The 26017-nt window shown below is 39.2% G+C and overlaps 1 protein-coding gene across 1 annotated transcript in view; it reads left to right on the top strand.

The window, feature by feature from the left end:
- Positions 1 to 26017, top strand: part of XIRP2 (xin actin binding repeat containing 2) — a 46658-nt gene that overhangs the window by 17033 nt on the left and 3608 nt on the right. The window contains exons 2-4 of the mRNA XM_086465961.1: positions 19726 to 19833; positions 20142 to 20214; positions 20874 to 21007. Of these exons, the coding sequence (XP_086322087.1) occupies positions 19726 to 19833; positions 20142 to 20214; positions 20874 to 21007 (315 nt within the window). The remainder of the gene's footprint in view (positions 1 to 19725; positions 19834 to 20141; positions 20215 to 20873; positions 21008 to 26017) is intronic.

Raw genomic sequence — 26017 nt, forward strand, 5'->3', positions numbered from 1 at the left:
AATGCAAATCAGATTTATATTGGTCCCTAGGTTGCAGGAACAAGAAACAGTAAATTCTGAAGTTTTTTAGCTGTTACTGGCAAATATAAAAAATGTAGTAAGAATAGAATAAAACCTAGAGGAGTTTGTTTTCAAACATGTCAACGGTAGCTGAAAACACAGTATATTTTGAGTTTTCTATTTTGTTTAATACTGCAGAAGTTAGAACATCATTAAAGCGATTCTTTGTTGTTGACTACTGAAAAGCACACACAATGCTGTGGCAATAAGATCCTGAGGCTGTTCTCATTTACGTGAGGTACTGGCTGGCTGCAGAACTGGAGAAGGAGACAGACACATTCAGGCTGATCTAACAACATATACAGCTGCATTTTTATTTTTTTTAATTTCTCCTCTCCCTCCCTCATCCTTAGTTTCTCCTCTGCATAGCCATTTCTGCACTACAGACTGTCCATACCAGTTTTCAGACATAATGGTCAGCTCTTCAGCTGTTTTAAACCAAAATATCAGAACACTGGCTTGTAATTGTAACTGATAACCAACTCCAAAAAAGGCTACAAAATGAATAGCAGTTTGAAGCCATAGCCCTTCCCACACAAAATACCCTATTCATTCCAGCCACCTGCTGTCTCCTGATACCCTTGGCACGTATGTATCTCATTCCTCTCAGCACACCTACTTTCTGGCCAAGCTCTTTATCCTACCTGTGCAGCAACTGCCCACCTGCACTGTCATGCCTGCATTGTAACCCAGCCTGGTCACAGAGCTTATCTCACTGGCACTGTGCCACCAAGTCATTGCTGAGTGCGATGTACAACCTGAAAGTATCCAACAGACTAGTGAGGAAGGGTACAAGGAAGTGTCATGAAGCAGAAAGACAGCTACTTTCTTGACTCCAAAAATCTTTCTCTTGCTATTACCCTCCAAAAATACTTTCCATAATAGCCAAGGAAAATATGCTGCTAACTGTAAAAACAATTAGAAAATAATTCAAATTAGTTTTAAACAAATTATCTCCTGTAAACCTGATAAATAAAAAGCAAGAAATCCCACAGCATTGGTTAAGATCCCCTGTACCACCTTTAAATCTAGACATGTTTAGTTTTTCCAGTGTGTTAATTGTACCTCCCAGCCTATCTGCTAAAATTATCCACTGTATTCAAGTATACCTGTCAAGTTCAATACCATACAAGCAGTAGCAGCAGTGCTCTTTCGGGGAGGGGTGGCAGGAGGAGAGACTGATGTGACAAGATAAATGATGATCAGTGATACCGTAGGCATTTTTTCCTGAAAAAAGCAGTTTACAATATTCATGTAATAAAACATCTTTAGCCTCTATGGTCTAATCAGTCATTTGTTTCAATGCTGACACATCATGCAAAAATCTTCCAGCTAATCTCAAGCAAAAGCAACCATAACTCACAGAAGTAGACAGACTGTTACAAAATTGTGTTTCCACAAGACAACCTATTCTACTTATACTGGAAGGAATACTCTTGCAAAGAATAACTACAGGTCAAGAAATTAAGTACAACACATATTTAAGGTAAAAGCTATCAGCAGCTATGAGAAAAGCGTGAATTTATTAGACGGGTGCACAATTGTCCTTGATTGCTAATGATGCACTCATTTTAAAAGTATTTTCCAATACTTGTTCACTAGTTTCACAAAATACCAGGTAAATGTATTAATTATGTTACTGTGAAACAGTTTTTACAATTTATTTTATATTATTTTCTTTGTAAGAGTTCTATTTGACGATTCATTAAGTTGCATGCATTTAAAAATACTTTTTTTTTTTCTTTTTTTAAGTAATTACTGGAAAATACTGTCTAATCTAGGATAATCAATTCAGGGGTCAAATTTTGCTGCTTCTTACACACCATGCATAATATCTAAATCTAAAAGGAGTTAGGAATTACTTCAGTGAGATCAAATACAAAGCTAGCATTAAATTAGTATGCAATAATAAAGCTGTCTGCAAACAGTAAAAAGGAAGTAGTCTAATGAACACAGTACATTTCGAAAACATGCCATTTAAGCAATTAATGGCTCTGGCAAATAAGTTCTGCAAAATCTTGCTGGAGAGATTTATGCTGTCACCAGACCAAGCACCTACCCACTCTTTTTCAGGGACAGCAGATGTGGACACGCCATGGACCTTTCATGTCACTCCTTTGCAACAAAACCATATTTTTGCTACTCCCGCTGTTTCAGTTATTTACTTAACAAAAGAGCTGTAGTTGAGATTTTACAGCCATTGTGTCCAACTCCACATCAAGTAGCATATTGTGTGGAAGGAAGGAGAAGCACCTCAAAACATCAGTTGTTTTGACACATTAAAATCTTGCTTAGCGTTAACTTACTCATCTTGCCTTGAAGGGTTGAGGCCACAGTGTGATTATGAGATATTAATGATATTCTGTAAACTATGTGTATGGAACATTGACCCACTATTGTGATAAGCTAAATTCAGTTGATAGGTCACAGTAGAATTGAAAATCAAATTTCTGAAATACAAATACCCATGCACATTTGGTCCCCAAGACATCATTTGTTCTTTCTACATATTCTTACATACCAATAAATGAAATTAATAAAACTCCCTCTGTCAACTTTTCTATGTACAAATACTGTTTAAATGAGCAACCAGTGTCTTTTATTGTGATCCTTACCATCACCACTCTTCTCTTGTGGAAGAAACCACGTGCAAGAAATGGCAAAAGCAAACTTCCAAGCATGACTGTCTGTTGAATGATAAACTCAGCACTACACATGAATCCACAGCCTGCAGTGCTACAGAAGTTTACCCTATGGCATTCTGGAGAACGTCTTCCCCAAAAGAGCATTCTCTCCTAATCTGCTGAATCTTCATATATTCTCCTCCCCACAACCCCATATCTGTTCCCTACCAATAGGTTTTAACACACAACCACTTGATGTCTTCTAACAGGAAACAGAAAGTGAGGGAAGTTCACTTTCATCAACATTGAAGAATCAGCCTGAGAGCCATTCTATCATTTCTCTGAAGGAGTCTAACGTAAAAAGAGGAAGAGCAATCTTTGAAAAGATGTCATCGGAAAATGGCCACAGCAACAGCCCTGAAGGTTAATATTATCATGTTGATCTGATATCTTGCTTTACTCTAAGGCAGTGGTCTCCAAACCTTTTTGATGGTGCACCCCTATCATTAAAACATTTTCGAGCGTGCACTTCCAATGTTTGCATATGTGTTTATTTACAAATTGTATACATGTACTACTCTACTAATAGATTATGTACATTAGGCAACATACAAACAGATATTAAAGGAGGATGATGGATAAATAAATCCTTTAAAAGTGTTTATTTACAAAATATATTTTCTTCCTGAATCCCAATGGGCTGTCTTACACAGCCCCTCGGGTGTGCCCATCCTACTTTGGAGATCACTGCTTGATAGTATCAAAGAGTGTATATAACTGTTTTGGTTTGTTTTAGCAGAGAAAGAACATGGATGCTACGATATTCTGACAGAAAAATCACTGACTTCTGAGTGTCTAGGACTCGACTTTATGTAAAACAGATTACCTAAATAAATAGCCTAAAAAGACTTGTCCACTCTGCCAATAAGATTAGTAAGACATCTACATAGTATCAACCGATTACTGACTCCACTCTTTTCTTTTAAATCTGAAAGTGGTTAGCCTGCATGTTTAGCAATTCCAGACACTAGCAGATCAAAGGGAAAAAGAAAATTCAGTACGCAAGACCTTTTCCAGCTAATGCTGCTAAGTTTATTATGCTCATTGTTCAAACTAAATACCTGATCTTTTACCAGGTTTAACTTTCAGCCATTGGTTAACTTCTTTCCTTTTTTTCCTACCAAACTAAAGAGATCTTTAACTCCTGCTCATTTCTTGTTGGATGATTATACATTATGATCATATCACCCCATAACATTCTCTTCCATCAACTAAATACAGCTGCAGTTCTTCATGTGGGAGTATTTTTTGGTAGCTCTTCTCTACATCTTCTCAAGTTTTTCAGGTATCTGTTTTATATTGTTTGTACAGACTTTTCTCCCCCCCTTCTTTCAGACTCTCCTAGTTCAAAGCCTTTCTTTTCCCTCTCAAGAGAACAGAATTCTCCATTCCATACCCACTGTGCTTCAGAGTTTAAATTGGGCACCGTATGTTTCAGAAGCATTTTTTGGTCCACCAGGAACAACAAAGAATACGAACTATGTAAAAATGCACAGTCAACAATTCATGCCTCTTACAAATGAAACTTTTTCTAAAAATGTGACAGACCCATAGGGGATAATGTTTTTCTCTGCTCCTGTGAGAGCCATAATACTCCATTTTGCATTCAGACAGTCTTATGAGAAGTAAATTCCCTACAGACTCATTTGAGTGTTTGAAAGCACTGGTGAAAAATCTTAAACTTCTGATAGCTGAAGTTAGGCACTGAAATCTGCAACTCCGCACTTGAATAAATATTCAGGTCCTGAAAAATACAAGATAATGCTGATCCATAGACTATTTCTCCCATCACCATGAGATCTGAGTTTTCTTTAACCAATGTGTCCACATTTAGCCTGTACCCGGGGCTAAACTGTAACAGTTGCTGTATCACCTGACAACCCTTCTCCAGCCAGGGAGGGGAATTGGGAAAAGGAGAAGAGATCTCTGGGTTGAAGTGAAACAGATTTAGTGAAATAGCACTAATACCAACAAAAGTACACAAAGTTATACTCAGCCAAATGAATATGCAGCCATCACAATCAACAGGAGAGCAGCCCTCAGGAGCAGGGAGAAGCCAGAGGAGCCTCACCTCCTCAGCAAACCTTCCCCCTTTACAATGACCATGACATTATGGTACAGGCTACACCTGTAGCTAACTCAGGGCAGCTGCCCTGGCTGACCTGAAACTGCTAATGGCCTGGCTAGCGTGGCTGGGCTGTGATTCTAACCCAGCCAAACCAGGACACCAATGACAATATATGTCAACTTACTCCAAATTTTCAGCAAGAACAATACCCTGAAACTACTAAAGTGCTATGGAACTTTTTGCTAAATGTTTCAATTATGCCAAAATCTTATTTTCCTAGAAGAGATATTGAGCAACATTTACAGCAAGCTCTATGACTGAGCACCAGCAACTTCTGTTGTCTCCACTGAAAAACAACGAAGGCACTGCTCATATTGCTGTTCAACCTACCATAAAAACCTGGAGAAGCCCATAAGGGATAGCTAGTGTAGTCATATCATTGGAAAAAATGGCAGAAAGCCAGAATTCTCCAGTCCTATTATGCATGGAAGATTTGACAAGCTCCGTTTACTTTATAGAATTGATATAACTTATCATTAACAACAGAATTAAATCTCGGAAATAGATACTGTTGTATGAGTCCCATATGACAAAGACAAACAGCTTTTTGTTGGCATATCTCACCTTGGTAAACATAAGGCTCTTCCTACAACTGTTTCATCACGAGCACACATTTATCTGAAAGAATCAGAAGATATTACACCTTTGAGTTCTCTTGAATGAGCAAAAGCTTAGAGCAAAATGAGCAAAATGAATGAGCAAAAGCTTAGGTCATGTAATCTCTCATACCAGCACAAAGAGTTTCACATTATGTTCTAAATGCCCCCCTTCTAAAGAGAGGGCATTTACTGTTTTAAATCTAACACGAGAGTAGTTTCTATTACCTTCACTCCTCAGGTGGCTGATAATATGTATCTATTAAAATGTTTTACAAAACAGTCCATTAAATTCATTGGCCCCAAATCAGCAAGGAATTAAATCACATGTCTAACTTTAAGCACATGGGTATTCCCATTGCACTTAATGAAACTATTCATGTGCTTACAATTAGGTAGAATCCAAGAATCCCTTGTTGAAGCAGAACAATACCAAGACAGTTTTTAAACCCTTAAACATTCTTGAGAATTAAAGCAATGGCTTATAAATATCATGCTGGCAGTAGTCTGTTGCATAATTCCATCTGCTTTTAAAAATGAACTGACACTGTTTGGCTATGGTGGACTATCCCTCTGAGTTGCCAAAGCATACTTTCAACCTTTCATTGTTTCAGTTAGATTTGGTTTAATGTATAGACTGCTTACTTGAAGAACAGCGATTTTCTCTCTCTTCTGATTTCTACTTTCTCTGAAAGCCTTTTTTCTTCCTTCCAGCTTTCTCTAATTCCTACTGCTGGTGTTATACTTTCTTGAACTGTAGCAATTCTTTTGCCTATCATTAGTACATGCAAGATGCAAAGGTACTGCACGGGATAAGCATAATAAAAAAGAAAACTATCCTCATGTAAGTTATGAGTAGGGTCAGGTAAAAATACTAAGAAACTGAGTACATTTACACTGAGACTATTCTTCCACGCATGTCTGTATCGATGTCTGGTTTTTACTGAAGATTAGAGTGGCTTGTTATATTTGCTTGCTATATCTGGACCTTGAACACCTATGCCAGCTAAACAGTTTTCCAGTGAACAGGCAGAAAGGCCAGATGTGCCTTGGAATTCTTCCCTGTTTGCTGGGATACTCCTTCCCTGGCACTCTTTTCTGTGCCAGGCGAACAGATAGCTTTTTGGATAGTCTCTTTTGTTGCTGCATTTCAAAACGTTGAAGGGAAACAGTGGGCACGTCGAAAGAAAATGGGGAATCTATATCTTTTGTGTTCTCAGCCACTGCCTTAGTAAAACAACACAATAATCAAAAGTGAACCAACTTAGGTAAGAAGCAATGTGATTGACCAGGCACATGTTTTTGTAACGCATATATGTACAACAATATACATTACAGTTAGGCTTCCAGAACAAGGAGTTGACTGGCATATGCTATACAGGCCTCAGGCCCTAAAAACAGCCACCAAGTTTCACCCTATACACGTGGGAATAAGCCCAAATCAGTTGTGCCCCTCTACTGGCTCCAGGAAGGGATTCAGTGGAGCTGATCTCCACTGGGTGGTGTATTTCAGGAGACTGGGAAATTTGTCTTACAAACATACACCAAAAAATCCCTAGGAGAGGATTTTGAAGTTTGTTTGTTTGTTTGTTTTTTTTTCTAAAGGGAAGACCAGTTCTGTAAATGGTGTTGGTTTGCAATGAACGGTAGAAAAGGTACCACTCCAGTATGTCTTTGGTGTTTTGTACTCACATTACAAGCTACCCGACACTGTACAAAGAGAAGTTGCTCATTTCTTAGCAAAATTATGGCAAGCAAGTTGATTTGCTTAATTTAGTAAGTCTGCAAATCATCAGCAAGATGAAAAAGCATAAATGATTTGTACACAGTAAACATAAATATGTTATTTTGAAAAAAAAAACACTAACCCTGTGCTACAACAAAGTGAAAAAGCACACTCAGAATGAGGAAGATAGGTGTTAGCAGTACCAGACTATAGAAGAATACAGGTAAACTGCCAACGGCTAGCAGAAAACACACATCTGAAGCTTCCTCTTTGATTTTCCTTTCCTGTTTGGAAATGGATTTTAAGGTTTTAGTCTAGGTACCTACTGGCTTGAAATAAATACATTGAAGAGGAGGACTTATCTAGTTTCTTCCAGCCCCCTTCTCTGCTTTTTTAAGTCAGTAATTTCCTCAACTTCAAGAAATTCCAAGATATATCATGCTTGGGTGGCAGGGGCAGGGTGGGTTTTAGTGGCTTTTTTTGAGATAATTTGGTTCAGCTACAGCACATTTCTGTAATTTCAGAAAATAAAGTTGTTTAAAAAAAAAGCAGTGCAGGCTGTAACAAATTTATTCTGTCCTATTAGGTAAGGACAAGAAGAAATATAGATGGACTTGGGGAAGATCAGGGTGCTCTGATATCTGCAGCACAAGCACAAGTATTAATAAATTAGATTCTGGTGGCTTTACTAAAAATATATCTTCTTGAAGTCTTAAAATTCCCTCCTCTCCCAAAAAGGAAGGGAGTGTCCTGGTTACAGAAATCCAGTGCCATTCAACCCAATTTTTCACTGTAGAAAAACCTTGGCAGCACAAGGGGAATTTCCAGCCTGTGAGATTATGCAAAATCTCTTCTGCCTCTGATCACAGACAAGAGAGATGCTCACAACATACTTTTTTTCCCTTTGAATCAAGAAGGACAAACATCTCTATGCTAAATTTAAGGCACTTTTCTGGGTATACAGAATTCTTCTAATATAATCATATGAATGTAGAAAGCAGCAACAAAAAACTTCCTAGTGCTAGTAACTTGGTGCTGGTCTTTCAGGAGTACTCTGAACTGTTGCCTCTACATTCAATGTGGCTGAATTGCAGATGCTTACAGATAAGTCTATAACCGTCACACCCTGAAATAAGGTTAAAATGTAGTTAGTAATTTAGATAATTTTCAATAAGGTTTTAGTAGTACTAAACAGACTAAAACATACTCTAATGCAATTTCAGTAAACAAATGAAATCTACAATCAACTCAGAACAGACTCTGTTAAGCCAATGAATATTATAATGTATAAAGCTAATTGGAACTTTTATATATATAAAGCTAAAAATAACTAATCAGAATAATTATAATAGGTTATTTGGAGTACTTACAATGACTTTTTACAGTATAAAATAATGCAAATGTAACACTACAAAGAAAAATACACTATATTTGCTGTTAAAATTGTACGGGTTTTCTTTAAAAAGCTTTTTTTTATTAACCTGAGAAATTTTCCCCAGTTTCAAAAACTTCATTGAATTAAATTTTTCTGTACTCAGTAAGTTCTAAATTGAAAATAACATACTAAAAAGTTGATAATACTGCTCCTTTCCACTTCTTTTCTTTCAAGGTTTGGAAAAAAGGTAACTGTTTCCTTTTTAGAAAATATGATGTCTGTTTGTACTTACAGTAGGTTCTCGCAAACTTGTAAGAGGACTACCTAAAGAGAGCACTCCCAGGGCTGATAACACACTGCTGGATTTCCAGGAGACTGTTTCCTTGAAAGAAAGAATGGCTATGTACAAGGCTGCTGTGTCCAAGAGAGAAAGTAGCAACTCCTTTATTCATGTAAGATCAATGGTTCCTTACCTTCTTAGCTCTGTCTCTGCTTTGCATAGTGACATATCCTACATTCTTTAATTCACAGAATGATAGAATGGTTTAGGTTGGAGGGAACCCTAAAGATCACCTAGTTCCAACCCCCCTGCCATGGGCAGGGACACCTTCCACCAGATCAGGTTGCTCAAAGCAATACTGGAAGGTCACTGGCCACTATAAGATCTCCCCGGAGTCTTCTCTTCTCCAGGCTGAACAACACCAACTCTCTCAGCCTGTCCTCACTGGGGAGGTGCTCCAGCCCCCTGATCATCTTTGTGGCTGTCCTCTGGAACTGCTTTAACACATCTATGTCCATCTTATGCTGCAGGCCCCAGAGCTGAACGCAGCACCACAGGTGGGGTCTCACTGGATTGGAGTAGAGGGGGAGAATCACCTCCCTCAACCTGCTGGCCACGCTGCTTTTGATGCAGCCCAGGATGCGATTGGCTGCATCAAAATTGGCTGCAAGCGCACGTTGCCGGCTCATACCCAGTTTTTCATCTACCAGCACCTCCAAGTCCTTCTACCCAGAGCTGCTCTCGATCCACTCGTCGCCCAGCCTGTATCTGTGCTTGGGATTGCCCCAACCCAGGTGCAGGACCTTGCACTTGGCCTTGTTGAACTTCATGAGGGTTGCATGGGCCCACCTCTCCAGCCTATCCAGGTCCCTCTGGATGGCCTCCCTTCCCTCCAGCTGTCAACTGCACTGCGCAGCTTGGTGGTGTTGGCAAACTTGCTGATGGTGCACTCAACCCCACTGTCCGTGTCACCAACAAAGATGTTAAATGGCACCAGTTCCAGCACCGACCCTTGAGGAACACAATTTACTTATACAAGGTGAACGATGGACCACTATGGGAAACAATTTTTGAAACCTAAATTACCAAATCTACTTAGCAATCGTATTGATGCATCACTTTCTGTCTCTGCTGAACGAGGTTTTTCATGCTACATATCTTTGGTCATTTGATCACTTTAATTCACTGGAAGGACCTGTGTGACCTGCTGTAGGTGAACCTGTTTTAGCAGGGAGGTTGGACCAGATGATCTCCAGAGGTCCCTTCCAACGCCTGCTGTTCTGTGATTCTGTGACTGCTCTTTTTATTTTACTGTTGCATGAACTGCATGTATTAGGACCATAGGCTTGAGACAGTTATTCTTTCATCTCATAATGACAAAACCCAGGGGTTTCTGCATTACTAAAACAAAATAAATAAAAAAAAAACATATTCAAAACACATTAAGTTTAGACCTCTTGCTGTTCAAACTAAAGAATTTGAAATTGCTGCATTTTAAAATAGCAGCTCTATGAGACAAGCTGTATGAAAAAGTATTGTTTTATAATAAAATTATTTTTAAATGGTCATTATATGAAAAAATATTTAGGAAAAAACTTTTTCGTTTTGTTTTACTCATCTCTCTACATGTCTATCAACAGGGACTAAGTATTTTACAGCAAAGTTTAATATTAATACCAAGCAGCACATAAAGAATTTGCCTAACAGAATTTATAATCTATTAAAATAGAGCAAGACCACTTCACCACACATTTAATTATCAGTCAGAAATATCTGAAAACTGGGTCTTCAGATCTCAGCCAGGAAAACGAGGAAAGTCTGCCTCAGTTCTGCAGAAATACTAAGGGTTACAAAGGGTATTTTTACCATATCTTAAAATCCTACTTAGATGATGTTGCTCAATGCCCTTGTATCAGGAAATGGAGGCATTATGCTACCTTGCTACAATGTTAGAATGACAATGGTCTTTGTTTACGCTAAACTTCCAGCGCATGAGAAAACCACCTTTTTCTAACGGTAAACTAGGCCAAAGTAATTTCTGTAAATCGGATGGCATATCTGGCAAAAGAAAGACTACAATTCAGCTCTCACCAGCCACCATCTTTGTCCATGTGCAAGAAGAGCAGTAGAAGGATTCCCAGTCTTACCTGCACTTTGGTCTTAGGAGAAATGGTTTGCAGCAGCTGAAGGGACCTTCTGGATTCTTGGATAGCCCAGAGTCCACATAGTGAAAACAGCCACCAGCCACATTCACCAGAGTCTGGATGTTTTCCGACCACCAAATTACTGCCTACTAACTTCCTTATTTCCTAATTTCCTGTGTGTATTTGGAGTGGACTCCTGCAGTTCATCTGGCTGAGAAGGTTCTAATTCCCTACTCCTGCAATTGGAAACATTGCTGAAGTTAGTACTCTCTCTCAAAAAGAAAAGAACCATGTGAAGCCTGACCCAACCTAACTATTGATCACACAGGAACTACTTCAGTTACATTCTAGAACTCCTCGCAATTTCTTGAGGAAATGTACGGATGCCTGGAAAAGGAACTGTATATCCGGCTCCATTAAAGGGAATTAATAAATTTCCTTAAAGGACCCGTAACTGCATTCACCCCCTCTAAATATCTCCAGATGGATGGTAAGGTGCGCCTGAAATGTTTATTCACTAAAATAGTTATTTTTCACATTCACACATCCATGTATAGAATCATGCCACCATTATCACAAGGAGAAAAAACCAACTGGTTTTTATGATCTGATTACATACTCATCAAGTGTAAGCACTAAACCTAAGTTTACATAGTAACCTTCATTATAAGGCTATTTCTAATTATTGAGCATTTATTTTCTGCATACTGATTAATAAGCTTAAATGCTGAAAGCTTTGTTCTAGTACCATCTAAGAGGTAACACATAAGGGACAGAACTAGAACAGGGAGCCTTAGGGTAAGGGCACTCTTGTGACCTTCAGCACTGTTGTTAGGGAAGAAAGATCATCTCACAAAGGCCTGCTTGAAGCTCTTTGCATGTTTTTCAACAGTACCTACTGAAAAAATACACAGGGTCAGGTGGCAACTCTGAATGCAACAGAACTCAGAATAGACAAGTAGAAGAGGGAACAGCAGAGAAGGATTGTTCTGGAAAGTGGTTGCTGCTGACAATCAAGTAGATGGGACCTACTCCTTTTGGTGCTAAAGATTCAGGCCATTTTTCAAATATATATTGGCCTTCAGTTCTCCAAAGCACAATGTATGGCTCCTGTGTAGCAGTCTATGAACTTGTCAGAAACGGTATTTATGATTGTCTGAGTCATTCCTGCAAAGAAAGAGTATTACATGACTGAAAATATATGGCTGATTCCTGTAACGACAGAGGAAACCACTGAGTCCTCAGACACTAGTTTAGGCAGAGATGAATATGCAGCTATACCAGCAGGATCTATTTCACATAGGAGTATTTAGTAGCTACTGTTAAATAAATTCTAGATTGCAAGATTCCAAAAGAACTTCATAATTTGCAGGTCCTAATTTTTGGTTGACAAGTAAAAGTTCTAAAACGGGCCAATGAGATTCAACAATTAATGCTAATAGCACATACATGTTTTGTATGTTGATGACAACACCTGAAAAATAACTGTCTTATTGTTGTATCTATTCTGAATGCTAATGTTAGTTCATGTGTACTGTTAAAATAAGTAGGGTTTACAGATTACGTCAGTAAAAGTTCCCTGTAAGAAACTACAGATGTAACCAAGTGTTTCAAAATTTTCCATTTGAAATTTAAAAATGTTTATAGCATACTGTCATTAACTACTTATAAAAAAAATCAGCTCATAGAAGCATGTTCTTACTGCAAATGGAAAACAACTGGGCTTATTTTATCACTCCAGACTTCAGAGAAAACCAAGTTCTGTACTGTGCATGGTGGCCTGGCAGCAGTGAGGAAACAATTTGAGAAAGTGCAGAAGACCTCTTCACAAAAGAACTTTGCTCAGAATCAGCACCAGCACAAACCTATACAGGTAACAATAACATTTTTAATGCTAACAAATGAAGTATGACCTGCTAGATAGCTTGAGGAAAAAATATGATTGTTTGCTTTATTGGAGAGTTTTCATTATGACTAAGACATTTCCCTAATGTTCATACTCCAAGAATTTTCTTTCTGAGACATACCACAGGAATCATACATTTTTTGATGCAGACAAACACTGAATATAGGCAATACTAGACTTACAGCAAATAGACGAGTAAAGCAGATTACCACCATTGCAGTATTTTATACTGAACCTTGCCTATAAGACTGTAATTCATTAGCAAGTATCATGGTGTTATTTTGCGTTTATTGTATTTAACATGTTGTTAAGCCATTCTCTTTCAAAAGGAGTTTCCTGCTTCCATTGAATTAAATCTAATAAACTCCCCTAAAGAGATCAAAAATTGCACAGAAGAACCCAGATGCTACATAAAAGTAGAACAAAGCAGCAGCTAAGTGTTATTTTAGATAAAAGGTCTTTACATTTTATTACTTCATTAGCATATACCATGAAAAATTGTTGTAGGAGATAATGATTTTGGACTATGTTAAATCTCCTATAATAAAACACATTGCACAATCAGTCTTGTGCACTCTGAAAAACAGTAATGGCACAGTAAATTGCTTTGCCATCCTGCACTTCTTTGGAGAAATTTTTAAGCAATATTGCTCTGCAACTTTGTAGAACAGGACTCATCAACATTCTGTCACAGGTTCATTTTCATGTTAAATAAGTATCATCTTATCTACCAGTTATCTCTCCTTTCTTACACATTAATACCAGTATCAACAATTTGCACAGACAACAGGCAAAACTCCAGTTTGTAGGGGAGAAGACACAGTTTGCATTTTTAACTAAGCAGAAAAATCCCATAGTTGGACATAATCATACTGGAGCATAATCCTAGGTAATAGGTAATAGGAAGTGTTATGCACATACTTTTCTGATGATATGGTCCAACCTAGCTGCCATTTATCTGGATGAAGTGATGCCGAACTGTGTACAGAAATTGCATGACTTTTTCTCTTACACAGAACCAAATAATTTTATTTCTGTGATTTCAAGATGCATTTTCCCTGGCCTAACACTAACATCTAGTTCTCTACAAAGCCACTATGATGGTTTCATTTCTTCAACTAAGATGTGACCTTTAACCATACTGATCCATGTATTTGTCCTCTGTGTCTAGCTGAGGTGGGTCTCTCAAATCATCAGCAGAAATAGTCACGTCCACAGGAAATAAAATCACTCAGACTACATGGAACAATCTTTAAATTTAGGTTAAATAACTTACTGCAAGACCATAAAATCCCACTTCTATCTAACATAACTGCACTGTTATGGAAAATGGGATTATAACTTAGGTAGTTGAAAGATTATTCAAGGTCACTGAATCAATCCTGGGGCAAAACAGAGAAACCATGTACTTTGAAAACACATCTCCAGATCTGGATAAACTCAGACTACTAATTCAAGCTAAAATAAGGAAGCAATTAATTTTTTTAACAGTAATCTAAATAGCTGAACATTTTACTACATATTCAATTATTGCATATTGACTGCATGGCTTTTCATTCAAAATACTGACATCAAATATGCAAATAATAACTATTTATCTTTCAGTTTTTCTCAGATAGCAGCCATCACTCACAATTCTCTTCATTGAAAGGGAGATTGGTTCCTTGTGAAAGGTGCCATGTTACCAGCAGGATGCACTAAACTCTTGTCCAAAATAGTGAGCAGCAACAAAAACTGATCACAGAATTGCCATGTGCTCACAAACTCAACCAGAGTTTTCTTAGAGACCCGGTCTTTATTTTAACCACCTTTTATGATCAGCCACCAAGCTGAGACGAGGTCATAAGCTTCAGTGTTACTGTTCTGCAAATGCCAGACTGGAGTGCTTTGCTACACCAGCTCAGCTAGCTAGCTGCTCAGACAAAGTCTCACTACCCAGTGTCAGAAACAAGCCATTTCTGGCAAGCAAGCTGAACCTCCTACAAAGGAAGGATGAGTGGAATATATTGAAAGTATCTGTTATTCACTCAACCATACAGTATCACGTGTCAGGAATGATGCAGGTATAGCCACAGCTCCTCCACTGAGGGTCATTCCAGACAAATTTTCTAAGATTGCTAGCGTAGCAATTGCCAATCTCCTAGCGATTGCAGAGGATAAGGTTGAATAATGGGACAACGTTAGTGAATGGTGAAAACCTTATCTTTTTTATGAAAATCTTCCACATAATGCCCAAAACACTCCAAGTATACACATACAATTAAGCAAGGCTGACAAATCATAGAAATGAAGTGCAGATAAGAGAAGTTGTTATAAGGATTCTCTGCAAGACTCTCACAGTACTGATGTGTAGATGATACCATGATAAGAACATAAATAGGTAAAAAAGCATAGCTTTGAGGAAGAAATCAAAATCCACAAGTAAATCATCAGTCAGTCATTCTATTGCTTTGTAACTGAAGCTTTAGGGTCACAATTTACTTCTACACCGCTAAATCTGCCAATATATGAACAATATTTTATTTGCCAACTTCCCACAGAGCTTATATGATGACCGTAATGTACAGTTCAACAAAAAGAAATATGCTTCAAATGTGAGCAAGTAAAAGGATTTCTTGTATTTGGACAAGCTTTTGGGCCATTTGATCCCCTTGAACAATACATACATACATACACACATAGAATTGTATACATTTTATGTACATATGCATATAACATAGCATACATATTCTGAGCCTCAAAGCAATTTTATTTCTGAAAGGGAAATTATGTTTTGTCTGTCGTCAGAACAGAAGGAAACTGCAAAAATGGCAACACAAAAAAGCAAACCTTTTTGCTCTAAAATAGACAGAATGCTTATTGAAAATTCAAATCTTGGCACATTTTGCAATAAGAATTCTATCTAAATTATTGCAGCGCAGAGGCACTAAAATTGATGTATGGGCCACTAGCATATAAAACGTGTGTAGCGATTACAGTTCTCTTCAGTAACAGAATCTGAATGCCTACATGAAAATGCACTCCTCTAACAAAATGTATACAGACCTATTCTCAGATTTACAGCTTTATTTTTTGAACAGCATTGTTTTAGGTTAGAATGATTTATTATCCAGAGATACAACAGGACACTATAGCCCTGTGTATTAACTACTATACAGGTATTCACGGGAAGGCCAGCAGCCCCCATAAAGGTGACCTGAAACAAAAAGAAGAGAATCAAGGATGATGGAAGTCTGAAATAAAAATAAAATTACTGTAAGAAACTGTTCATGAACTAGCAGCATGCCAAAAATCATAGAATCATAGAATGGTTTGAGTTGGAAGGGTCCTCAAAGATCGTCCAGTTTCAACCCCGCCTGCCATGGCAGGGGCACTTCCCACCAGACCAGGTTGCTCAAGGATCCATCCAGCCTCGTCTTGAGCACTTCCAGGGATGGAGCATCCACAGCTTCCTTAGGCAACCTGTGCCAGTGTGTCACCACCCTCAGGGTGAAGAACTTGTCCCTTGTATCTAGCCTGAACCTGCCCTCTCCCAGCTTCCAACCATAACCCCTCGTCCTATCACTGCAGGCCCTTGTAAAAAGTCCCTCCCTACCTTTCCCGTAGGTCCCCTTCAGGTACTGGAAGGCCGCTAGAAGGTCTGCCCAGAGCCTTCTCTTTTCCAGGCTGAACAAGCCCAGCTCTCTCAGCCTGTCCTCATAGGAAGGGTGTTCCAACCCTCTGACCATCTTGGTAGCCCTCATCTGGACTCGCTCCAACAGCTCCGTGTCTTTCTTGTGTTGGGGGCCCCCAGAGCTGGATGCAGTACTGCAGGTGGGGTCTCACGGGGGCAGAGGGGGAGAATCACCTCCCTCGACCTGCTTGCCACGCTGCTTTTGATGCAGCCCAGGATGCAATTGGCTGCATCAAATTTGGCTACATCGAAATCAGCTGCAAGCACACATTGCCGGCTCATATTCAGTTTTTCATCCATCAGTACCCCCAAGTCCTTCTCTGCAGGACTGCTCTCAATCCACCTATCACCCAGCCTGTATCTGTGCTTGGGATTGCCTCGATCAGCTGACAGTGTTTTCTGAAGCTCACTTATGATATGGCATAGAACAAACAAAAAATATTTGAAAGGTGATTCTTCGGCCACGGGAAAAGCAACCATAATAGTTGTCTTTTCACTCCTGCCACCAAAAATGACATTCAGTTCTCTGTCCTCCTCCCCTGCACAGCTGGAGGGGAGCTATTCCCTCTTGACACTGCGATGCGGGATCTGGTTGATTAAATAACCTCGCCTGATTTAATAATGCACAGTATGGCAGGAATTGTGTAATCCACAGGAACAAATAAAGGGATCAAGTTCCCACAAGAATAACCCTTAACTAGTATTAAATCAAGATCATGATCTTCAGCCACTGTCCTGTATTTGAGGCATGACTTATCCTTCTTAATAAGGTAAGAGCAACCTTATCCCATGCAGACCATCAAGTAATTCTACAGAATATTCTCCAAAATCTATGGGGTCTACAAAACATGCCACAAACTCTAATGGGGTAGACTAAATTAATCCTACCTACAGGATATCCTATCCTATATCCAACATTTGGCCATTATAGAGGAGGGATGACACCACAGGTCTTCCTGTTCTCCACTTGTTTCAAATAATAAACAAGCAGCGTTCTACCCTCTGTCACTGGAATTTCAATCAGCTATCTTGACAGATACACAATATATGAGAACCCCCAAGTCCCTCTTCCTCCCTGCATGCCCAGAGCAAGGCTGTGTAATTATATTGTCAAAATCTGGCCCATAATGTTTAGGCTGCATTTTAGACAGCCATAGCTGTCGCATTAAACAATTATAATCTTTTGCAATATGGCAACTACTTCATAAGCAGTACCAAAGTTACAGCAATAAAGCAGTAGTGACATTCAGATTAGATTTGCTTCCTGACTACATTAAGCCTAATTATATTCCTATTTTAATATCCCACACCATTCAAAGGACACATAATAACTATCATGAACATATTTCGTGTCTCATGAACGAGCTTTTCCAGTAATGAGAGCTTGACTTACATATCTAAAACATGCACATTAGAACAGAAAAGCATAGCTTAAATGAAAAAAAGCATATATATGCATAAATATATTGAAAAGCATATCCATATAAAACGAAAAAGTGTATTATACATACACCTACACATAGTCATTAAACAGAGAATAGATGGAAAAATTTACACTTCATTTTCTTTGAAGTGCTGCTTTTCAACTTGGTATGGGGTTAGCTCCATGGCTCCTCATGTTGTGCAGCTCCCTCACAACTGTTACTCATAAAGAACTTGTGAGTGTAAGCACACTCTTACTTGCTTTCCTCAAGCCTCACCTCACTTTGACATTTCAAACTTTGCAGTAGATAGGATTAATTTTTATACTGGTAATGCACTAAATCATTTATTGGGCCAGTAATCAGAAAATTTATTCTACCTTTTGTTCATCTGATTTTAATTCATCTTATAGTTGAAACAGATGATTTTGCAGCCCATGAAGGGAATGCTCGTTGTTTCTCTGCCATAGAACCTAAGAGCCCTTGCTGCCTACTGTATGTCAGAAACTATGGGCCAGGCAATGGATGCTCACCTATATTGATTCAGCAGAAATCTTAGTGGAGAGCAAGCAGAGCAAGCATTCCTTAGTTTGAAGGTGGAATAAATCCCATAAATATATGCTTTTTCATGGGATGACTAAGGGAGAGAGCTAATTTCTTGCCTCACAATTAGCTGGATTTCAAGGAGGTGCCAGGATTTGAAATGCAGGAAGCTTACAGCTCTCTGTTGCACTAGATGTACAGCAGCAACCTCTGAAACACAGTGCTGCCTCCATTCATATTCACGTTACATTCAACACTTGGGAAGCTCTTGCTGGAGGGACCAGAAGCTCCTTTCATTCGAAAGCTTATTATCAGTAAAAACTAATAGGTAAGCTTCATTCTCACAAAGGAAGAAGAAAATGTAATTTGACATGAGTGAAATTATTTGTTAGATGTCTCTGCGTGCACGCTAGTGAGCAAGACAGAGGAAGCACAGAACTGCTTAGGATTTATTTCTTCTAATCTCAAAGTACTCCATGGACACAGGTAATGTGATGTAACACACGTTCTGTGATAGGCATTAAATAAGAAAACAAATTATTGCCAGAATCTGGAGTCAAACTAAACATAGATAACCTCAGAAATTAGTTTACATGGACATCTTGGACAGCGCTTTAAACTCTCAGCAATATGCTCCATTTATTACACTGCAGTTGTCAGACTTGTAGACACAATGCTAGCCTGTATATTTTATAGGATCTTCTGGTTAGCCTATGGGTCATATTTTTCACAACTGCAATTCAGCATGATTTTGCATTGGAAGAGCTGGATAAAGCATATGCAGGAAGACAGCATCTCTTGCATAGACATACTGTTATTCTTCCTTTTAGAAAGTTGAATTAGCCTCATGCCAGCTCATAGGTAGCGAGTTAATGGCACAGCACATAAAGCCAGAACCAGTCTTCCTAGTCACCTTTGCCCCTTTCCAGCTTTCTGTATCTGCTGGTCAAAGTCTGGCTGTAGTAGCAGAAATGACTTCACATTTTCTGTGTTATAAAAAAGCCTGTTACAATTTTTATGGCAACAAATATCAATAATAGCAACAACAGTACTCTGCTGTAAAATGGCAGTTCTAGTTACACCACTTACATTAAAATTTATTTGTGAAAGACCTTCACAGGAAAAGAAAAATAAAAAGAAAAAAACAGTTTACTATTAGCTGTTAATGTGCGATTATTTTTGTCTTTAGGAAACATCAAATAGCAGCCAGCACACAGTATCAAGCAGCACCAGAGAAGCTGAGTGCAATGAAGTGACCTCCAAAGAAAGTCAAATGGAAGCCTCTCAAAGACAAGAGGTAACTCTATCTATTAATAATCATGTCATTGGACAATTATACTGATGCTGATACCTATCTGCTTTGCTGCTTCCTCCTTTACTACTTGGTACAGGAAGATCTGGATGTTCTGCTGATAGCCTCCCTCATTAGGCAGCGCATAATATTTTTTTAAGGTGTTTTAATTTATGATTGTTTTAATGTGATAATTAATTAGATTTCCATTCATATTTTGCTTTGATGTAACATTTTTAATACAGTTGCAGAAGTATGGAAAATTCTTACATATTGCACTAAATCCTGTAATAAAGTGAAGGTCTTGTGCACAGGTTTCTCATCGTGAGCAAGTTACTCATGAGATAAAAATGGCTTCTACATTCACTCAGCACACTGATGAAACAGGTAAGAAGTGGCCTGAGAATAAAGGCTCACAAATGAGCAATGGCAAATGTCTCTACTCACACAAATATGCTGCTCCTAGCAAACAAACATGAAAATGCACATCACTCCGAATTATCAGCAAAGCATATTCTTTAAATTCAATGGGACTTAAGAAATGAGTTTAGAATTTGGTACAGAGGGATGGCTTTTGCATGAGGTGGTTTTAAATATGCACTCAATTGCTTGAAAGAACTGGGGTCTTGAAGAATTGTCTGAAAACACAGGCAAACACGAGCCCATGTATATACAAATTGTGGATGAGAAAGGTTCAATTTGTAGCTGCACTGAATAGCCCTGCAGAATATGACCACTGCTGCTGCTGCAGTTTAGTCCTGGTATTAGAATTCATGCATTATATTCTCTCACAGACCCCAGTCAACCTTTAGCTCTGTCACACTACTCGGGTACAGCAAAACAGTAGGTGACAACACGTCCCTCAACAACTATTCTGTCATCTTCTCTACGGATTTCTGTTCACGATCAAGTGACCCTCTAGACATCTGTAAGGCTAAATACAACTTTTCTAATGTAATAATGTTTTATAATTCACTGATAAAGTCAATTTCATACAATGGAGAGTGAAGGAAAAATGATCTTTTTTATTCTTCTTCCCACTGCAGTAATCAATGCAGCCCAGAATGAAGAGCTCCCAAAGACTGTAACACAGATTTTAAAACAGCAGATTGAAAGGACAGCTCAGGAAAGTGCTGTTCACTCTGACAGAGAGACTGCAACACCTGCAAAAGAAGTAAAGGTCTGTGCTTTTAATAAGAGGGATCTTCCTTTATGGAAATCAGAAGTAGCGAAGTTAAGACATTGGTCCATCATGCAGTCTGAATTTCTATTTTGACTAATTGTGATTAAAAATGTATGAAAGTGGTGGGAATATATGGACTTTAGAAATGAAGTGCACATAACATAATACAAAGTACGTTAGAAGGCTCAACAAGTACTTGCAGTATGTGACAAACAATTAAAAGTAGACCTTTATAAAAACTTTTGCATTTCTGTCCTCTGCTCAACAGTCTCTTTCCTGTATCTGAAATATCCTGAATCTGTAAATATGTATACTTTCTGTCACCACAGATTCTCAGAAGCATAGAAAGTGTCACTCTCAGAAGCATAGAAAGTGTCACTTTCAGAAGAAATTAAAATTAGCATAAGCCACAGCATAATTTTACATTATGCTTATAATGCAAAGTCTGCACTTGTTGCAGCAAAAACTCAAGACCGCTCAATCATAATTTTGCATTTTGTATGAATTCCACATTTCTTTTCACACCTCTTCTATGGTGCAAATAGCACAGATCTTAATTCAAAAGATTGGTTTTATGCATTCTGAGCAATAGCCGATGGATTGTGTCTTTCCAGATCTTATTATTATCCTATTGCTTGGATCCTTGCAGAACTAGCTTTTGTAACATACAGAAAAATTGTCTTATACGTTACTATACTTTAAAAAAAACACAACCACTTTTGTTCCCTAAAGATGGAAAATATGTACCAGAAAATTACATTGCCTTAAACAGTTAGTTCATCTGCTACTGCTAATACTTCAGCAAGCAGCCTACAGGGAACTTCTACAACAAGGAAGAAACAGGCCAGAACTGCTAATTCTGCAATGATTAGCTCCAAATCCCATGAATATGGAAGCACAGAAAAGTTTTCCACTACTTATGAGAAAGCTCCATTGGAAATGACAGCAGCTTCCCAGCACACTGAATCGTCCAGCTCTCCAACAAAGCCCACTGTCTCCACAGATCTGTACCCAAAGCAAAGCAATTTATGTGAACTAAGATGTTTATACAAACATTTCCACCCAAAATTAAGAAAATGCTTAGAGAAACGTTACCTGAATGAGACCTCCAATATTTAATCTTGTGAATCTGAAACACAGCATGTGATGTCAGATGTGCAGCAGGCTAGATATGGCTTTGCATTCAGTGTTCACAAGACTGAAAAACCAATGTTTAAAGTGGTGTGAAATCCAGAGTGGAGAGGTCCTCTCTATAAGATGGGTCTTTGAGAACCAGCCTTTCGTTCCAATTAAGATGACCCTCCAGACCCAGACAAAGCTAGAAGCATTGCAGACCAGGAAACCATTGCAGGTGGAAATGTTGGATACACAGTCTGGATGTTTCAGACACAGCCTCTTGATGCACTGCGTGGACATGCTCCAGGCTCTGCAGGAACTGTGGATAAGGCTCTCACGTTGGTTAGAGGAGATGTTCAGAGAGTCATGTGGATATTTGAAATGCAGCCGCTGGACTCTAAGGATAAAAATTATCATGATGAGGAACAAACACCAGATGAAACTCGCACCCAAGAAGTTTCTATCGGTTCTTTAAAGACTCTGAGGCACGTGCTGAAAGCACAGAACCTGGATAAACTTGGGCAGTTCAACCCAGTGGATGTCCTTAACTTGTTGCAGCTGAGGCCTGAGCTGAAAGAGCTTAAAGGAAATGTGAAGAGAAGCATACAATATTTTGAACCTCAGCCGTTGTCTGTTACCAGAGACAACTTTGGTCAAAGACTGGAGAATGAAGCCGTCCATAGGGAAGACACTGGAAAGAGGCATGTCAGAATAGCACACTGGACATTTGAAACACAGCCTTTACATGTGACCAGCAAAGACCTGGTGGAAATTAAAGTGGTATGTCGAATCTCAGTGGAGGAAAACACGAGCGGTGCTGTGCACAAGGCAAAACAGTTAATTGAAACACAGCCTTGGCACAGAGGATTCAGAGGAATAAAGTCCAGCCAAAACAATGTCACAAAAATCAAACAAGCAAGATCAAAGTCCCGCACAAGATACAGCAGCCCCTATAACAACACAGCAAAGCACACTTTCTGATTCTGAATTTGATGGCAATGATATGCAACTATTAGTACAAAAATACAATGTAGGAGTTCAAATAGATCTCCATGAAGATCAGAAGGCTGAGAAGCTGAAGACACAGGAACTTGTGAAAGCCTCTAGCTACGATCTCTTCCACCATTATAAGGATTAACGCTACAAGAGCTATCCTGAAGAATTATACAGAGCAAAATAAAAATATACTAAAAATAGATATGAAAATTAAAATAGCATTACCATTGTTTTTGAGAAATATTAACTAGAAAATGTGCACAGAATGCACCTAAGTTCTCATGCTTAAAATTAATGCAACACCTTCTTAACGGAGGTAAAATGTTGCCTGTAGAACATAGCTCTAGAGATAAAATAATGATCATGTTTTGTGCACATATGTTTTTAGTTTATTAAAGCACAAGATGTGACTTAAGACAGTGAACTACATTTCAGTGGGTTTCCTGTTTGAGTAAAATTACTGAAACAGTGCACATACCAACATGCAATTTAAAAAATTTTCTGCTATTTCCTGCTGAGCAATTTTATCAGTTGGTACAGCCCTAGTCTGAATCAAGGCAGCAAACCCATTTACCTGATGTCAGAGCCCAGGTTTCACATCACTAAGGAGTGGAGCCACTCGGTGCCCCTCAAAAAGCCGAATTATTTTTTTCATATTGAAGTAAACTTTTTAAATATATGAAGTATGTGAATATACATATATGAATATTCATATACGAATATGAAGTAAACATTGAAAATAAAACATGTCCTCTCTCTCATGGTGCATGTGTTACTTAAAAATTATATTAAAATAGTATTGAGATTGCAAAGTTATGCATCTGAAACTTAGAAAATATTACATATGCTATTGCATGATCAACATCACTGTTCTCCTTTTGTGCATCTATTTTGGGCACTGAATATAGATGGGATCCTGTAGGAAAACCAAATGTTATCATAGCTTTAGCCATTTGAAATACATTAACAGAATGCTGATGCTTGAACAGCAATGAAAATGGCAGAACAAAGCTAAATAATGCTGTACCTGAGTAACTCCTAAACAGAAAGCTCTGCTTTGAGTTCCCCAACTCTGTGTACTAAAAGAAGGGTGCTTTTTCATGGTAGGAGTAGAATTAAACATGAGCAGCCTCTGATCCTGTAAAATGAGGCACAGTCTGGCAGTGGTCCAACAAGATACTTAAATGTGGTGGGTTGGCCCTGGCTGGCAGCTAACTCCACATCCAGTCACTCACCCACTCGCTGAGCAGGGTCAGAGTGGGAGGAAGAAAAGGCCTTGACACTGTGCAAGTGCTGTTCGGCAACAGCTAAAACATTGGTGTGTTATCCACACTTTAGCCACAGATCCAAAACATAGCACCATATGAGCTGCTGTGAAGAAAATTAACTGCATCCTAGACAGACTCAGTAGACTTAAGCATGTGAGTAGAAATACTCAGCACCAGTAGAATACTGAATTCTCTATATAGTCAAGGCTCTCAATTTCATTTTAGATCTCTACTATCTGGTAGATATTGATGATCTCAAGCAGTAGACCAGCCTTTCCCCCAACGATTTTGTAGGACAGTTCACATGTGGTAGGTTGACCCGCCAGACCCCCACCCAGACATTCTCTCATTCCCCCCCTCCCCAACAAGACAGAGAGAAAATAAGATGAAAAAGCTCATGGGACAAAATAGATGGGGAGATCACTTACCAATTACTGTCACAGGCAAAATAGACTTCACTCAGAGAAAATTAATTTATTGCCAATTAAAATAGATTTAGATGGTAAGAAACAAAGACAAACACTAGAACACCTCCCCTCCTGCCCCCTTTTTCCCTGGCTCAACTTTACTCCTTTGCTCTTGACTCTTCTACCTCCTCCCCTGGTCCCCAGCAGCACAGAGGGGATGGGGAATGAGGGCCTGGGATCAGTCCATACCCAGTTCCCTCTCTGCTGCTCCTTCCTCCTCACACGTTTCCCCTAGTCCAGGATGGGCTCTCCACAGGCCATAGTTCTTTCTGGGAATACCCACCTGCTCCAGCATGGTGTGCTCCACAGGCTGCAGTGTGGGTATCTGCTCTGGCATGGTCCTCTCCACCAGCTGCAGGGAAAATGCTGCTCCCCTGGTCTCCTCGACAGGCTGCAGGGGAATGTCTGGTGCATTGCCTCCTCCCCTCCTTCTTCTCTGACCTTGGTGCTCGCAGGGTTGTTTCTCACACTTTTTTCCCTCAGTCCTCGCTGCATGTGCAGCATTTTGCCCCTTCTTGAATAAGTTTTCCTAGAGGCAGCACCAGCATGGCTGAGGGCTCTGCTGTGCCCTGGGCAGGTCTGTTGGAGCCAGCTGGAACTGGTTGCGTCCAGCATGGGGCAGGCCTGGCCTCCCCTCACAAAGGCTGCCCCGGAAGCTCCCCAGCTGCCAAAACCTGGCCACTGACAACCAATACATGACTGAGTTTCATAAAGAGGAATATTGGCTCCACCATTCAGTCCTGGAAGCTGCTTTGGAATAAACTTCCCTTAAATTCCCTCTTCCTTTTTGTTTTTCTCTTCTCTTGACTGTTGCCTTCTGAGGCCCAACACTCACTACCAACTACTCAGCTACATGAAGTATAACCATCCAGTGAGACAGTTTTCCAGGAGACATGTCATCTTTTTTCCCCCTCCCAATTTCCTTATCCCTTTCTATATCATGAAGATTGTGCCTTTCCTCTTCTCCCTCTTTACATTCAGAATACTTGCATACCTAAGAATATTAACCTCATTCCTTACGTTTGGCTCACACCGCCAACTGCAAGCAGTCTGTGCCTAGCCAGGCGGTAGGCATGTCCGGAACACTGTGCTCCACACCCACTACCTCTCTTCGTCAGCCCTTCTGGAGACCAAGTTGAGAGTACATCTGAGGCCTTCTA

The sequence above is a fragment of the Leptosomus discolor genome, chromosome 5 (assembly GCF_034619465.1).
Source record: "Leptosomus discolor isolate bLepDis1 chromosome 5, bLepDis1.hap2, whole genome shotgun sequence".
Taxonomy (NCBI): Eukaryota; Metazoa; Chordata; class Aves; order Leptosomiformes; family Leptosomidae; genus Leptosomus; species Leptosomus discolor.